Source organism: Bos indicus, chromosome 4 (genome assembly GCF_029378745.1).
Source record: "Bos indicus isolate NIAB-ARS_2022 breed Sahiwal x Tharparkar chromosome 4, NIAB-ARS_B.indTharparkar_mat_pri_1.0, whole genome shotgun sequence".
In the NCBI taxonomy this organism is placed as follows: Eukaryota; Metazoa; Chordata; class Mammalia; order Artiodactyla; family Bovidae; genus Bos; species Bos indicus.
This window is the reverse complement of record NC_091763.1, coordinates 82,377,240-82,394,993: the sequence shown is the minus strand read 5'-3', so window position 1 is coordinate 82,394,993 and position 17,754 is coordinate 82,377,240. Positions and strand designations below refer to the sequence as shown.

Here is a 17,754-nt window from a genome sequence, read left to right as displayed (position 1 = left end):
TACTGTACAGTACAGGAAACTATACTCAATATCCTGTTGATAAACCATAATGAAAAAGAATACATATAATAGAATCACTTTGTTGTAGAGCAGAAATTAACACTACATTGCAAATCAACTTCAATACTTCAATAAACTTTTTAAAAATTAAAAAAGATCTTTTATGACCCCAAGAACTCCAGCTTCCATCTGACCAGGAGATAAGCAAATACATAAGGAAGGACTCTTCCCTTGTGGCTCAGATGGTAAAGAATCTGCCTGCAATGTGGGAGACCTGGGTTCAGTCCCTGGGTCAGGAAGATCCCCTGGAGAAGGGATAGGCTACCCACTTCAGTGTTCTTGGGCTTCCCTTGTAGCTCAGCTGGTAAAGAATCCATCTGCAATGCAGGAGACCTGGGCTCAATCCCTGGGTTGGGAAGATCCCCTAGAGAAGGGCATGGCAACCACTCCAGTATTCTTGCCTGGAGAAGTCCATGGACAGAGGAGCCTGGTGGGCTATAGTCCAAGGAGTTGTGAAGAGTCAGACATGACTGAGCGACTAACACCTAACACTACATTTCACGTTTAATGGTCATAGGAATTTACTGGGCTATGGGAATTTTAAAAAGATTCGCATTACTACAAAAAACTGCTCCACTGTATCTTCTTCCAAAAAGAATCCAACATGCAATTTGTTGTTTGCTGATCATTTTGGACACTGAGAAGCTAGCTGATGCTTCTACCTCTGTCCTTCAGGTAAAATCTGCCAGGAGCCTTTAGCCCTGAATAGTGAAGCGCTTTTTCTCATTTCATGCATGCAGGTCCTTGCCTTGTTTGCTGACTGACACTTCCCAGCTTACAAAGCAAGCTGTCCCTGCGGCCAGGTCCCCTCATTCTAGTTCACTGCAATGCCAAACAGCTGAGTACCTCTTTTCTAAAAATGAACTCCGCTGCAAACAGCAGTGCGACAATTTAATAATTTGTCAAAGGAGGAGAATCAGTTATTATGAAGTGTATTTCAGAGTTCAAAGGTAAAGGTCATAGGGAGCTCAAGTTTATCTGCTGACAGAGAAAGTTGAGCAATTAAAAAAACAGCAAACAAACCAGACAAGATCTGCTTGGCAGACGTATTTCTAGAAGACATACCTCATTTCTGTGCTCATGCATTAAAATTCTTGCTACACAAGGAGGTTTACACTTAAAAAAAATCCATCGATTCACATGTTTGAAAGTTCTCTCCAATGGCACTCTTACGAGATGTGCTTTTTCTTTTCTTTTTTCAACATGGAAACAAAACAGAATTTAGAATAAGCTTTTTATGCTCATGTGTCAAGCACTGGAGTCCATAAATCCAGCTATGGCATTCAACTACTAAGAAGTTACCTTGAAAATCTAAAATAAAAGTTTATGCCAGACAGAACTACTGCCTCCTCTTTCCAGTCCCAGGTGGATAAGGAGCTATCTCCAAAGACCTAAGAAGCTAGAACCTTAAAAAGGAAATATCAACAACTGTGTCAAACTGCAGTTTCAGGTTTTTTGGTTTTTTCCCTTCGTGACTAGTCTGTGGAACTATTCTGAAATGCATGTTCTGATTACTTTTTAAAAAATGTTTACCCCTTGCCCAGTAACTAAGTTTTCCCATCAAATTAACTAAAATCTTCAATTAAAAATCTCCATCAAATTTTCTTATGAAATGACATCAAGATTCTCTATCTGTAGGACATCCATCGTTCCTATTTTGCTTCTGTGATAGTTGCGTAGCTTTCATCATTGTTTACAGAAGTTGACATATAATTCCTAGATGCAATTAGCTGTCAGTCCAGAGAAGATCAGTATTCTTAAGGGTTAAGAATGCCTTTATTCCACATTACACCTTCATTTGGCTAGTCACTGTTTCACTGTTTTTTAAAGATCAAATTAACCTCTCAGTTACATGATACTTGTCTTTGCTCTTTTTCCGTCATATGATCTGCCATCTACTCTAAACAGGGAGGTCTAGTGCAAGGTTATCACCATTTGCTAAATGCTGGACTCTTTAAACTTGTTCTGCTTTGTTTGTGGCACTGGTTGCAAACTGTGGCTGGAATGATCAGAGTTGTGATTAGGCCAATGAAGATTTTGACTTTTTTCTCAATTACAAAGGTATAAAATGCCATGCTGCTGCTGCTGCTGCTGCTGCTAAGTCGCTTCAGTCGTGTCCGACTCTGTGCAACCCCAAAGACAGCAGCCCACCAGGCTCCCGGTCCCTGGGATTCTCCAGGCAAGAACACTGGAGTGGGTTGCCATTTCCTTCTCCAATGCAGGAAAGTGAAAAGTGAAAGTGAAGTCACTCAGTCATGTCTGACTCTTCGAGACCCCACGGACTGCAGCCTACCAGGCTCCTCCATCCATGGGATTTGCCAGGCAAGAGTACTGGAATGGGGTGTAAAATGCCATAACTCGGTTATAAGAAAAAAATCAATTTCCCCTAAAAATTTGCTAACACCTTAAAAAGAAATTTTTTTCACAATATTATCTCTTTATTAATGTCACCTTCCAAAAGCCTTTCTCTTAGTTTTTAAAATCAAAGGTGCATTCCTTAATGAAATCAGAAATATTCCCTGAAATAATCGCAACTAAATAAATCTATTTTAAAACAGACAAAACACATTAATTCCAAAACCATGTAGTGTAGGTGATCTTCCAAAGTGCACACCATACACATACAGAAGGAAGAAATCCTTCCAGAGATTTCTGCGAAGCACACCAAGCTTCTGCACGTTTTGGCAATCTCTAGTTATTTAACTCTATACAAAGAAGTCACTATAACTTACTAAATAAACACTAGTTTTTACCATTCACTAAATACATATTTACACAATAAACTTTAATGAATCCAGAGACATCAGTCAATAGCTTGTATGTTACAAGTTCCTGAATAAAGGGCACGTGTGTGTGAAGTTCCTTCAGTCATGTCCGACTCGTTGGGACCCTATGAACTGTAGCCCTCCAGGCTCCTCTGTCCATGCGATTCTCCAGGCAAGAATACTAGAATGGGTTGCCATTCCCTTCTCCAGGAGATCTTCTCAACCCAGGGATTGAACCTGGTTCTCTTACATCTCCTGCATTGGCAGGGAGGTTCTTTACCACTAGCACCACTTGGAAAGCTCGAATAGAGGGCATATTTACATAGTAATGTTTCTTAAACCTCTAACATAAATAGGAAAAATTGTAATGCCCTTTAATTATTTTTTATTGAAGTAGATGTACAGCAAAGTGATTCAGTTATACATATATATTTATCTATTCTTTTTCATATTCTTTTCCCTTACAGGTTACTACAAAATGTTGAGTAGAATTCCCTGTGCTATATGGTAGGTCCTTGTTGTTTATTTTATATATAGTAGTGTGTATCTGTTAATCTCAAACTCCTAATCTATCCCTTCTTTCCCCCTTTGGTAATCATAAGTTTGTTTTCTACAAATGTGGGTCTATTTATGTTTTGTAAATAAGTTCAGTCATATTATATTCTTAGATTCCACATATAAGCAATATTATATTTGTCTGGCTTACTTCACTTAGTATGATAATCTCTGGTAGCTCCTTGCTGCTACAAATGCATTATTTCATTATTTTTATGGCTGAATAATATTCCAGTGTGTGTGTGTGTGTGTGTGTGTGTGTACACCACATCTTCTTTATCCATTCACCTGTTGATGGACATTTAGATTGCTTCCATATCTTGGCTACTGTAGAATAAATAGTGCTGCAATGAACACTGGGGTACATATATCTTTTCAAATTATAGTTCTCTCCAGATATATGCCCAGGAGTGGATCTTGGATCATATGGTAACTCTATTTTGTTTTTTAAGGAACAGACATATTATCTCCATAGTGGCTGCACCAATTTACATTGCCACCATTAGTGTAGGAGGGTTCAACTTTTTCCCACAGCCTTTGTTATTTTCAGAATTTTGAATGATGGTATAAAAATGGCTTTTATAGGTAAAGAACTCAAAATCAAAATGTTTTAAAAGGAGTTAATTTGTCATCCCATAAGTAATCAGTGGTTCTAAAAACTAAAAAGGGTACTGGCACAAGGATAGATAGACAAATCAACAGAATTGAAAGTCCACAAATAAACTCTAACACTTATGGCTAACTGATTTTTGACAGAGGGTCCAAGACAATGGCAAAGGAACAGTCTTTGCAACAAAGAGGGCTGGCACAACTGGATATCCATATGCAACAGAATGAATTCAGACCCCTACCTTACACCATACACAAAAATTAACTCAAGGTAGATTCTAGAGCTAAATTTAAAAGTTCATACTATAAAACTCTTTGAAGAAAACACAAGCATAAATCTTAATAACCTTAGATTTGGCAATGATTTCATAGATACAATACCAAAAGCACAAGCATCAAAACACACACATACACACACACACACACACAAAACAAAGATGCCACACAAAAACAGATAAATGGCACTTCAGCAAGATTAAAAGCTTTTGCACCTCAAATGACACGAGCAATAAAGTGAAAAGACAACTCAAAGGCTGGGAGAAAATATTTGCAAATATTTGCAAATCACATACTGGCAAGAGAAGTGAATCCAGAATATATATAAAAAAAATTTACAATGTGTAAAGAAAAAAGACAAATAGCCCAATGGAAAAACGGACAAACAATCTGAATAGGCATTTCTGCAAAGAAGATAGACAAATAGCCAACAAGCACTCAAAGATGCTCAACAAACTTAGTCATTGCTGCTGCTAAGTCGCTTCAGTCGTGTCGGACTCTGTGCGACCCCATAGACGGCAGCCCACCAGGCTTCCCCGTCCCTGGGATTCTCCAGGCAAGAACACTGGAGTGGGTTGCCATTTCCTTCTCCAATGCATGAAAGTAAAAAGTGAAAGTGAAGTCACTCAGTCGTGTCCGACTCTTCGAGACCCCATGGACTGCAGCCTACCAGGCTCCTCCGTCCACGGGATTTTCCAGGCAAGAGTACTGGAGTGGGGTGCCATTGCCTTCTCCGTAGTCATTAGGGAAATATAAATCAAAACATTGAGACATCACCACTTTCCACACACCAGATGCCTATAATCAAAAAGACAGCTACAAATGAATGAGGGTGAGAATGTGGAGAAAGTGAAATCTTTACATATTGCTAACGAGAATGTAAATGGTGCAATTACTTTGGAAAATGACTGGACAGTTCTTCAAAGTGTTCGACACAGAGTTACTATATGATCCAACAATTCTACACCCGAGGCATTAAAACACATGACCCCATAAAAAAGTCGTACGTGAATGTTCACAGTACCACTACTCGTAACAGTCAAAACATAGAAACAACCCAAATGTTCATCAACTGATAAACAGCTAAATAAAATATGATATACCCATACGATGAAAGATAATTTGGCCATAAAAAGGAATGAAATACTGATACATGCTACACCATGGATGTACCTAGAAAACTAATGAAAAAAATCAGACACAAGGTCATGTACTCATGATTCCATTTACATGAACTATTCAGAATTTACATGAAATATCCAGAATTTGTGACCCCATGGACTCTATCCTGCCAGGCTCTCTGTCCATGGAATCCTCCAGGCAAGAATACTGGAGTGGGTCACCATTTCCTTTTCCAGGGGATCTTCCCAATCCAGGGATCAAACTCAGGTCGATTGCATTGCAGGAAGACTCTTTACCACATAAGCCTCCAGGGAAACCATCCAGAATTTACATGAAACATCCAGAGTAGGCAAATTTATAAAGAATTGAAACAGGTTAGCCGTTCCTTGGGGCTAGGAAGCAGGGAAAAGGGGTTAGGGAGCGACTGCTAATGGGGACAAGGTTTCATTACTGGGATGATGAAAATGCTCTAAAACTGGATTATGGTGATGGTTGCACAATTCTGTAAACATATTAAAACCAATGAATTGTACTTTTTTTTTTTTTTTTGGCTGTGTCACATAGCATATGGGATCTTAGTTCCCCAACCAGGGATGGAACCTGCAACCCCTGTAGTGGAAGCACACAGTCTTATCCACTGGACTGCCAGGAAAGTCCTTGAATTGTACTCTTTAAACTGGTGAACTTTATGATATGCAAATTATATATCAATAAAGCTATTAAAATAAGAAGACATGACAATATCACTTACACTGACATGTGAAATCCTATGATTCTTCACGTCAGAATATCACATATATACTTTCATCAAGCTCAATAACCTAAGTCCTTTATACAACATACTAACCCTTTGGTGTGTGTTTCTTTTAAACTATTTTAAGCCAGAAATTCTAACTCAACAATATCAAGTTTTTCACCAGATAACTTGAACTGTTTTTATTTTATCTGTACATAATTAAGCATCTTTTGTGCTTGGGAAGAAATGTCTACATGCATTTTTGGAGACATGAACAGGAAAACAGGAGAAAAGAGAAAGCTTCCTCTTAGAACACTGAACACAGAAAAACCTGTCAAGCAGAGAGTGATAACCAAAGAGATGACCCAAATCTTTGATGTTCTTGCCTGTTCAGCATTCAGTGAATTCTACTTATTTAGTACTTATCACAATGTAATCTTGGTATCAATTCCAACTTTTTCCCATGTGACCTCACCTGCACTTGGATCCTGGACTACTTCCTTATCCATACAATTGCTCAACAAGTTTTGGCCCAAAGAGTTACAACTACTCTAGAAGTTTCAGCCCAAAGAGTTACATTCACTTGGTCCTTTCTACAGATGTCTGTAAGCTATGTCAAATGCTACGTAGAAGGATGAACACGTTATTGACACAGTTAACTTAGGCATCTTGCAAGTTGACAAGACATTCATGTAGAAAAAACTACTCTGGCAAATTATATCAGATGATAGGTACCCTTCACAGTATAAAACCAATTATTAAACTATACCAACAAGGTAACTATTAAGAACTCAAATCTATACAGAAACTCCCACCATCAAAGTTTGAGTCCATGTGGACATCATTCATATTATCTCTAATATGTTCTTTCATACCAATACCTTGAAAATATATGGGACAACTCTAAAGTCTCGAACTTCTGGAATTGGAAAGCTAGAACTCAAAACTGCATCCTCACTTGGAAAATACTTAAACCAAAATGATTTATCAATATTTTAAGTTATCAACATTTTATGAGGGATTGCTATTAAGAAGGCAGCAGACAGTTTAGAAGCAGAATCTCCAACCCCAGTCAAGCCTTCAGATGAGTGCAACCCTGGCCAAAATCTGAACAGAAATCTCATGACAGGCCCTAAAACAGACCGTACACGAAAGCCACTCTTAAATTTCTGACCTGTGAGATAATGAAAGTGTGTTGGTTTAGGCCACTTAAAAAAAACAAACAAAAAACCTAGTGACTTGGCATTTTTCATCCCTAATGAGTTTTAAATAAAAACGCATGGGTTTAAATTATAGCTACGTGAATTCATGCTCTGTATCCCATAAAATTTTCTAACTAGAAAAGTGTTTACTAAAGAAATATCAATACTTTATCAAGAAGAATTTGAAGCTACTCTTTCCTGAAATCAACAAAGACAAGTAAGGTAGTTATTTTTTCCTAGCAGTAAGTCAGCTGCAGATCTAAAATAGAAAATGTTAGCCTCAATCTGCAATTCCTACTGATTAATTCCATACATGCTTCCCAGGTGGCACAGTGGTAAAGAATCCACTTGCCAATTCAGGAGACACAAGAGACATGGATTGGATCCCTGGGTTGAGAAGATTCCCCAGAGTTGGAAATCACAACCTGCTCCAGTATTCTTACCTGGAAAATTCCATGGACAGAGGAGCCTGGGGGACTACAATGCATGGGGTCATAAAGTGTCAGACATGACTGAGCAACTGAGCACAATCCCATAGACATTTCTGTGTGAGGTTAGTGCTGCTAGGGCCTAAGGATGACAGTAAGTGCTGGGGAGGGGATGAAAAGAGGTGGTTCTCAAACAGAAATCAGAGCTGATGCAATCTTGGTTTTGTGCCTTGAGATGCTGTTGGAATCTAAAGGACCTGCTACTTAACCATTACGTGGAGCTAAAACCAGTGCTTGAAAAATGCTAACAACTAGTATGCAGTTCTATCATTCTATGAAGCAACAGTCCAAGTGAAAAGGACAGATAACTACCACAAAACACTCAAAACCATTTGGTAGCTAAGCCTCGAAGTATCTATTCCATAGCTATACCTTGGTATAGAAATAAACACATACAGCCTGCTCTCCACTGAGCCCTAAACTGGATAGAAAACAACGTTCAGAGTTCTAGGACAGTGGGAACATTTTATCATTAAAAAAAAAATCACTGGTGAATAAAAATAGAAAAAAAATTTATTCTATAAGCAGAAAGATGGAGAAGGCAATGGCACCCCACTCCAGTACTTTTGCCTGGAAAATCCCATGGATGGAGGAGCCTGGAAGGCTGCAGTCCATGGGGTCGCTAGAGTCGGACACGACTGAGCGACTTCCCTTTCACTTTTCACTTTTATGCATTGGAGAAGGAAATGGCAACCTACTCCAGTGTTCTTGCCTGGAGAATCCCAGGGGTGGGGGAGCCTGTTGGGCTGCCGTCTCTGGGGTCGCATAGAGTCGGACACGACTGAAGCGACTTAGCAGCAGCAGCATAAGCAGAAAGATTCTTTCATTTTAGAATCTGCTATATCCACAAACATGTCAATGTATAAAACAATTCTTTTACTTTCTCATGTTTTAAATAGCACTAAGATAATAAAATATGCTAGGAACATGTCACTAAAAAAGAGCCATGGCAAGCTCAGCTCGGTGCTCTGTGTTGACTTAGAGGGGCGGGCTGCGGGTGGGGGAGAGGGAGGCTTGAGAGGGAGGGGATATATGTAAACACAAAGTCTAAGCAGTTGCAAAAGAGTCAGACATGCCTTAGTGACTAAACAACAAAATAGCTGATTCGCTTCCTTGTACAGCAGAAACTAACACATTATATTCCAACAAAAATAAATTAAAATATAAAATTTAAAAAAGAGCCATGATTGTTCTAAAACTTTCTCAAGACTTGCAAGAGATTATCGACAAGCGGAAAAAAATGACTAGTTACTTGCTCTTACTTTTTAAATGCTACCTCTTTTTTTGTGTGTGGAAGGGGCTATATTTCAATAGGCTAGCAAACAGTTTGAGTAACATCTGTTTTTGCCTGCACCTATTCCAAAGGGATGCCACCGACAAGCACTGAGGCCACACCTCCCCCAAGAGGTAATGGTCTTGCTATTTCACTACACTGGGCTTTCTCAAACTTTCTCCAAATGAAGAGTCAGACATTAAAAATATTAAAGATAAATTAAAGAGCAAACAGAACCCCTCAAAGACTGCCTGTGACATCAACACGTAGCATTTACCTTCTTCCCTCCCGTCACAAACTGCTTGCAGCTGGATCTCACAAAATGCGGGTGCACAGCAATGATCTGCAAGGAAGAGGGAGCCAACATGTCACTGGTTAGGAGTCACGGCTGCAGAGCAGAATGAAAGCCCCTTGTACATGACAGGCAACATGATCGAAAAATCAACCTGGTGTCTAGGTAGGAAGTAATCTATTCAGGGAACATTTTGCACCAAGGGAGAGCGAGTTTTGCTCTGGTGTGAGAGCTTCTCTTCTATGAAGTCAGGTCAAAGCTAAAAGATGAGAGTGAACGGCTGTAGGTTCTGGCTGAGTGGGACCCCCTGAGTGGGCTCTCCCCTTTAGAGGCAGCCAATGAAGGTAATCAAGGAGCGAGATGTCACAAGCGTTTGTAACTGAAGACATTTCATAGAAGAAATCTAGATTATTTCCTTGTCAGGATGCCTCCCAAGTGGAACGAGGGCTGCCATGCAGCCTCACAGTCTGGAGTGGGACTCCATCAGTGGCAAAGACAACGCACTGCAGAACTGAGCTGAGTTCCCTTTTACCTCCACCATCAGTTCCTGGGCCCCTGGTTATCACCTGCTCTCCACAATCTCCTACAACCCCTCACAAAGGTTTCTCCCAAGGCTGCCCCATCATTGTCATCATCGTTTCATTTGTCAGTGGCTTTCTCAGAGTCTGATAGCTGCGCTCAGCATAAGCTCATCTTCGGGGCTCCCTTACATGGCTGCCAGCCTGCAAAGACCCTGCCTCCTCACTTTCTTATCCCCAAACCCACGTTATCACCAACTAACACACTGTGTTGTTTTTCCAGCCCAACATACAGAATTCTTTCTACACATTAAAAAAACTGACACAACTATACCACAAACCTTCAACTAAAGACATTTTCTATTCTTATTAGTTAATGAACACATCTCCATCTGCCAGTGGGATAGATTCCATTTCCCACCCTGTCATTTTGAGGGCATTTATTAGTATGTGACTCCTCATTTCTCTAACCATTTCTCACTTCCAGGTTAGCCCTTCTTTCTTTCCACGCTTGTCTAATCCATCCTGGATACCAATGGAATCATTTACACATTCTGTCGTTACATTTTCTTAAAATCTTTCTTGAGGGTCCTCTTAGCTTTCTTATAATGCATGGTCCTAGATCACAACTGCGAGTGCAGTCATGTCTGTGCCCTCAACCACATAACCTTACCCTTCATTCTTCCCCACCAAGAAGAAACCAAGGCCATCACGTCACTGCCCCTGACTGCGGAGCCTTCACTGCCCAACTTAGTGACACTTGGCTTGGTCTCACCAGCAGAGGCTGTAGGACTCACATCCAAGGCTTCCCTCCCTCATCCCTACATGATGGATCCCATCCCTTAGAGCCGCCCCACTAAGTATTCCCTTTTGCTTATTTTGGATCTTTCTCCCTATGATTTTTTTTTTTTTTTAATACCAACAACCTAAACATGACCAGGAGAAATCCTCCTGGACTTTGGTTCTTTCTTCATCTATCAAATGAACTCCCTTCTACATCACACAGTTTCTTGAAAGAAGAGTCTACCTTGCTTGTTTCTACTTCTTTATCTCCAATTTACTCCCTCATACATAGTGAGCCTCCTCCGAGACCCTCCTCATTAAGGTCGCCAGGAGCTCGTAATTATCAAATAAAGTGCCCTGCTCCTGTCCCTACCTCGTGGTAGCTCCACACTGCCTTTTCTGTGCTGCTCGCTCCTTCCTTCTGGAAACCCTCTCTCTTTTGGCTTCTCCTCCAATCCTCCTAATTCTTCTAAGATCCCTCATTGGTATCTTTTCTTCCCACTGCCTAAATCTTTAAATCAGTGCTACAAGGGAGGTCCGGTGGTTAAGCCTCCATGCTTCCAATGCAGGAGGCGTGGGTTTGATTCCTGGTTGAGGAACTAAGATCCCCCATGCTGTGGGGCCAAAGAAATAAATAAATAAGATAAACCACCACAGTGATACTAAAAGAAATAATTTTAAAAAATTAAAAAACAAAATAAGTTAGTGCTCCGAATTTGACCTTCAGTCTTTTTCTTCTTAATCTTTAACTGGATGATAACTTTCAAAATGGTTTCATCTTACTCAGCTTAAGTGCAGCTGGCTACCCACCCAGTTTGTGATTTTTAGGGCCAATCTCCATTGTGAGCTCTACATTCATACTTCCAAAACCTCCATAACATTTCCACTGGATGCTATGTCTCTAACTGTTATCTAGACCCCAGACCAAACTAGCAACATCCTGCCTCAAACCATCTCTTATTTCAACTGACAGCCTTTCCACACACCATTACCAAAGCAAGAACCTGGATTTACCCTCAGCTCTTCCATTTTTCATTACCTGCAGTCATCACCAAAGCTTATTAAACCTACCTCCTCCAGGCTTTTCCAATTCATTACTGCTACTCCATCTTGAATACTCACTTTCTTTTCATTAGCTCCTGTAACACCATGTCTAGGATATGGCTTAGCCTTCTAAATCGTCTCCTGCCCCCAACCACTCTCTTGCTTGCATACCCCTGCATTCTGGCAGGGCTGGCTTTCTAAAACCTCTATCAGATCCCATCTCTCTTTTACCTGTTGATCAATAAACGTTTGAATAAACACGTGAGAAAACGGAACAACCTCTTCCTTGACAACTCTAACAGCCACTGTAATTACAGTAACTATCACCTAAAACTGGCCTTCTGCCTCATGCCTGTCAGCCTTCTCATCTATACTGAATACAGTTGCTGTATTACTTTGCTTTTGGCTTAGCTCAGTTTTATGCCACTTCTTTGCTCTTCGGCATTCCATAATTTCTCCTTATCTACCAGACAAATTTCTTAGCCTAAATATAAAGCCACCTCAATCTGCCCATGCAGCTTTCCTGCCAAGTCAGTATTTTATGTACCATCTATACTCAACTATTTGCCACTTCCTGAACACAATTTGAACTTTCTAGCCTCTTCATTTATATTATACTGTTCTTCTGCATGGGAAGTCAGCTTTCTCCCTCTGTCCTGTCCATTTATTAAAGCCCAGTCAAACATTAATCCATCTATGGGAACCATCACTAACAAGAACAGCTAGAAGTAACTCCTCTCAGTTTTAGACTCAACACTGTTTTTACCTCTGAGTCTTTAATCACAGATTGTGTGATTTGAGTCTTTAATCACACAGTGTGTGTTTATCATCTCACCCACTACAACAAAAGTTGGAGGATACACTGAGGTCACAGTCACATAATATACATTCTGTGCACCTCCAAGGCATCAAATAGTATCCAGTACATTGACTGATGGATGCTTACTGACAAAATTAATGCAAGATTGGTAGTGCTCAAAGTATTAGTTTTCTTACTGCCTTTGTTGAGAAAAATCCTCTGAAAAAGTAAAAACTTACTGAATACTTACTTTAATGGGACAGTCAAAAGTCTCATGAAATTCTTCTCCAGAATACAGTCCAAACACCTGCACCTAAAAAGTAAGTGGATCCTGTCAGTTCACCGTGACAGTAACAAAGAAAGCTGCTGAGCCAGTGACAACACGTACTATCAACGAAAAGTCAAGTACTTAGTAATCTAAGGTCTTTGTAATCTCTACTAAATATCCAGTGAAAACAATTCCATCAGTGTGAGACTATACCACTGCAATTAAGTTTTTTTACCAGCATCTCATGGACAGAGTTCCCTTTGCCCATCACAAATTTATTTTGTTAAATAGATGTCAGCTTTAAAAAATGAAACAGAGATGAATAGGTTATTAATACTTTTTAATGAATTTTCCATAGGCTACTTCTAAAGGAATTATTGTTCCTTTCCTTGAAGGAAAAAGGAGCTGCTTCTTTGAGTCACAGATATATAAATCAGCTGAGCAGATCAAAGTCGCAAGAGATCAGAACTGCACTTCTTTTACCATCTTATCCTGAATCTATTGAGAACGTATACATGTAAGATTTAATTTTCTACTTATCAGTGTCTCCCTTAAAATTGTTTCATCTTAATCTTTCCTCTGAGCAGCTGACTTTAATATTCAATTGTATAATGTACATAAAGGGGCTTCCCTGGTGGCTCAGATGGTAAAGAACCTGCCTGTGATCCAAGAGACCCAGGTTCTATCCCTTGCACATGAAGATCCCCTAGAGAAGGAAATGGCAACCCACTCCAGTATCCTTGCCTGGGAAATCCCATGGATAGAGGAGTCTGGCGGGCTACAATCCATGGGGTCACAAAGAGTCGGACACAACTGAGCAACTAATACTTTAACATAAAGGGTACAGATCATAGATTCAGAGCTTGACAAATGTTTATGATATGAACATACCCCTGCAGCCACCACCCATGTCAAGAAGCAAAACCCAAGAAGCTCCCCTGTGTTCCTTTCCATTCATTTACACCCTCACAAACTAACTGTTCCTCCAAAATCTATCACGTTTGGTAAGCTGTGCTGATGTTTGAATTTTATATAAATAGAATCATAAACTATTTCACTGGCTTCTTTCAATGGATATGTTCCTTCTGATATTTATCCACACTGCTATGTACATATGGCAGGAGCTGGTTCTTTGTCACTGCCGTATAAAATTTCAGTGTATGAGTACATTGCCACTTGTGTATCCACCTTCCATTGATCACTTCAGTTGTTTCCAAATAGAGGCTATTATGAATAATGCCAAAGAAAGGCAATGCCAAAGAATGCTCAAACTATCGCACAACTGCTCTCATCTCACACACTAGTAAAGTAATGCTTAAATTCTTCAAGCCAGGCTTCAACAATACGTGAACCATGAACTTCCAGATGTTCAAGCTGGATTTAGAAAAGGCAGAGGAACCAGAGATCAAATTGCCATCGAAAAAGCAAGAGAGTTCCAGAAAAATATCTATTTCTGCTTTATTGACTATGCCAAAGCCTTTGACTGTGTGGATCACAATAAACTCCAGAAAATTCTGAAAGAGATGGGAATACCAGACCACCTGACCTGCCTCTTGAGAAATCTGTATGCAGGTCAGGAAGCAACAGTTAGAACTGGACATGGAACAACAGACTGGTTCCAAATAGGAAAAGGAGCCCGTCAAGGCTGTATACTGTCACCCTGCTTATTTAACTTATATGCAGAGTACATGATGAGAAACACAGGGCTGGAAGAAGCACAAGCTGGAATCAAGATTGCCGGGAGAAATATCAATAACCTCAGATATGCAGATGACACCACCCTTATGGCAGAAAGTGAAGAAAAACTAAAGAGTCTCTTGATGAAAGTGAAAGAGAAGAGTGAAAAAGTTGACTTAAAGCTCAACATTCAGAAAACTAAGATCATGGTATCCGGTTCCATCACTTCATGGCAAATAGATGGGGAAACAGTGGCAGACTTTATTTTGGGGGGCTCCAAAAATCACTGCAGATGGTGACTGCAGCCATGAAATTAAAAGACACTCACTCCTTGCAGGAAAAGTTATGACCAACCTAGACAGCATATTAAAAAGCAGAGACTTTACTTTGCCAACAAAAGTCCATCTAGTCAAGGCTATGGTTTTTCCAGTAGTCATGTTATGGATGTGAGAGTTGGACTATTAAAAAAGCTGAGTGCTGAAGAATTGATGCTTTTGAAAGTTGGTGTTGGAGAAGACTCTTGAGAGTCCCTTGGATTGCAAGGAGATCCAACCAGTCCATCCTAAAGGAGAGCAGTCCTGAATATTCACTGGAAGGACTGATGCTTAAGCTGAAATTCCAATACTTTGGCCACCTGATGCGAAGAACTGACTCATTTGAAAAGATCCTGATGCTCAGATAGATTGAAGGTAGGAGGAGAAGGGGACGACAGAGGATGAGATGGTTGGATGGCATCACCGACTCAATGGATATGAGTTTGAGTAAACTCCGGGAGTTGGTGATGGACAGGGAGGCCTGGAGTGCTGCAGTCCACGGGGTCGCAAAGAGTTGGACATGACTGAGCGACTGAATTGAACTGAATGAATAATGCTATAATGAACACTCTTTCCAAATCTTTTGGTCCACTTACATATCCATTTATGAAGAATGGGATTGTTGAGCTGCAGGTTATATCTTTGTTGACATCTAATAGACAGCTGAACATTTTCACAAAGTTGTTCTGATCAATTTACACTCTCACCAGCAAAGCATAAGAATTCCAGGAGCTCTCAAACACTTGGAACCAGCTATTAGGGGCACTCAGATCTGTTTCCCAACACTTGGGATGTGTTCACTCTTTTTCTAGTCTCTAGAAAAAAGTGGTGTTATTTTTTTCTTTTAACTTCTGTAAGAATTCACCAGTGAAGCTATCTGGGTCCAATGGCTCTATATGAGAAAGTATTTCGTTACAAATTCATTTTTTAAATAGACATAAAACCTTTCAGACTTTCAATATCTTGTTTTCATCTTAGTAAGCTGTGAGTGGTTCATCTGTGCAAGTTCCAAGAGGAAAATGTACTCATATTATCATTCTGGGGATATATGTTCTTTCACTAAAATATAAAATCTTTAGAATATCCCACTCATTTTGTGACTCCTGTGTTTATACTCTTTTTTTTGTGTGTGTGTGTTTATACTCTTAGGCCAAGAATGCTGTTTGGGTTCCAAGAATAGCACATCGTAGAATGTAATGTCAAGGGGATATTATCTACTCTGAGGTAGTCTGATAAAATGTGTTCTTGACATAGCAAATACATGCAGGCCCCACTACCACCATGCTGCTCATTGCTCAGAGGGCACTGCTCATGTTTTACAGAAATGTGCAGGCACCAGGGGGCTTCCCAGGTGGCTCACTGCTGAAGAATCCAGCTAGAAACTCAGGAGACGCAAGAGACATGGGTTCTACTCGGGGTCGGGAAGATCCCCTGGAGGAGGGCATGGCAACCACTCCAGTATTCTTGCCTGGGAAATTCTATGGCAGAGCACCCTGGCGGGCTATAGTCCATGAAGTTGTGAAGAGTCACATGCGACTCAGCAGTTAAGCACAGGGTACACTGAACTTCTTATAAAATGGTGGTTGAGAAGCTCAAAAGAATAATATTATATGCAAAGTTTTACTCTGCCCAAGGAAGCTGAATGTGAATGAGCCCAAAGAATCCAAGAAAACAGGCTCAAAGTAAGACAGGTACTATGTCACCTGGATCTTAACAGACTAAATGAACAAGGGGGTCAACTTACTAAAATTACATCAGTAGAAATTCATGGTACTCCAGGAAGTTTATATTCTTCTAACATAAAGCTACTTCTATTCACTCCAACTATATCACAACATGGTCCTGTGTCACATCTTATACTCCGACTAATAACTTGGACCTCAAAATGCTTCCACACACCTTACCTCAGTGGTTCTGATTGGACTACATGGTTAAGATCCTTGGATACTAATAGCCAGACCCCATCCTCGACAAATTAAATTTTTTGGTGGGATAAAATATATATTTTTTTCAAGTGGACGTATTTATTTCACTCATAGTGGTCAATTTCTATCTAGAAATGTCTAAATGTTCCCCTGAGCTCTAAATTTATTATTATTTTTTTAGCTGTAATTTGATTCAATTTTAACCTATGGGGAAGTCTTGGTTACAACTGTGTGAGACTCAGACTCCAATGGGAAAGTGTATTTTGATAACATCTCCTCAAAGAAGTGATGCCATTTCTCAGTTTTCTCAAGCTATGCAGGGAAATAATCTTCTGAAAAAGGTCTCTATTGAAATGGTCAGTATCATTCTGGTTCTTTAAGAAATTTTATTCTGAATTAAACCATCCTTATGGACTTCAAAATGAGAAGAAATAGCTTTAAAACTGTATTTTTAAAGGTTCGTAATTCATGGTATGTAACTAGGACTGAAAATCTTGCACCCCCTCATTTGACCCTTATAGCAAGACTGCTGGGGATGAAAGCAAACACCTTTGTTGACGTTCAGTCACTGAGTCACATCTGACTCTTTTGTGACCTCATGGACAGTAGATTGCCAGGCTCCGCTCTCTGTTCATGGGGTTTTCCAGGCAAGAATACTGGAGTGGGTTCCCACCTCCTCCTCCAGGGAATGAAGCCATGTCTCCTGCATTGGCAGGCGGATTGTTTATCACTGAGCCACCAAAATAAACAACTCGTCTAAAGTCGTTAAAAATCAGGAAGACTATTCCATGCTCTATTCTTCTATATACCGCCATTATGGGAGCTAGTCCAAAATTTGTAAATAAAGAAGATACCTTTGCATATGAAGTGTAAGAAAAGCAAGACTGAAAAAAAATTCAAATGCCTCAAATATTCGCCAAAATAAAGTGAAAGGGAATATCAGGCTATGAATTAGACAACTCTACCACAGAAGTTGAAATTAAATGCAGCAGACTATTCGGTTCAAATGGACAAACTTCCTTCTACCTATAATAGGATAGATTTGAAG

General features: G+C 39.9%; 1 protein-coding gene across 1 annotated transcript in view; it reads right to left on the bottom strand.

Moving 5' to 3' along the window:
* Window positions 1–17,754, bottom strand: part of VPS41 (VPS41 subunit of HOPS complex) — a 194,578-nt gene that overhangs the window by 82,737 nt on the left and 94,087 nt on the right. Inside the window, exons 6-7 of the mRNA XM_019958983.2 lie at window positions 12,773–12,835; window positions 9,364–9,429 (exon numbers count right to left, since the gene is read on the bottom strand). Of these exons, the coding sequence (XP_019814542.1) occupies window positions 9,364–9,429; window positions 12,773–12,835 (129 nt within the window). The remainder of the gene's footprint in view (window positions 1–9,363; window positions 9,430–12,772; window positions 12,836–17,754) is intronic.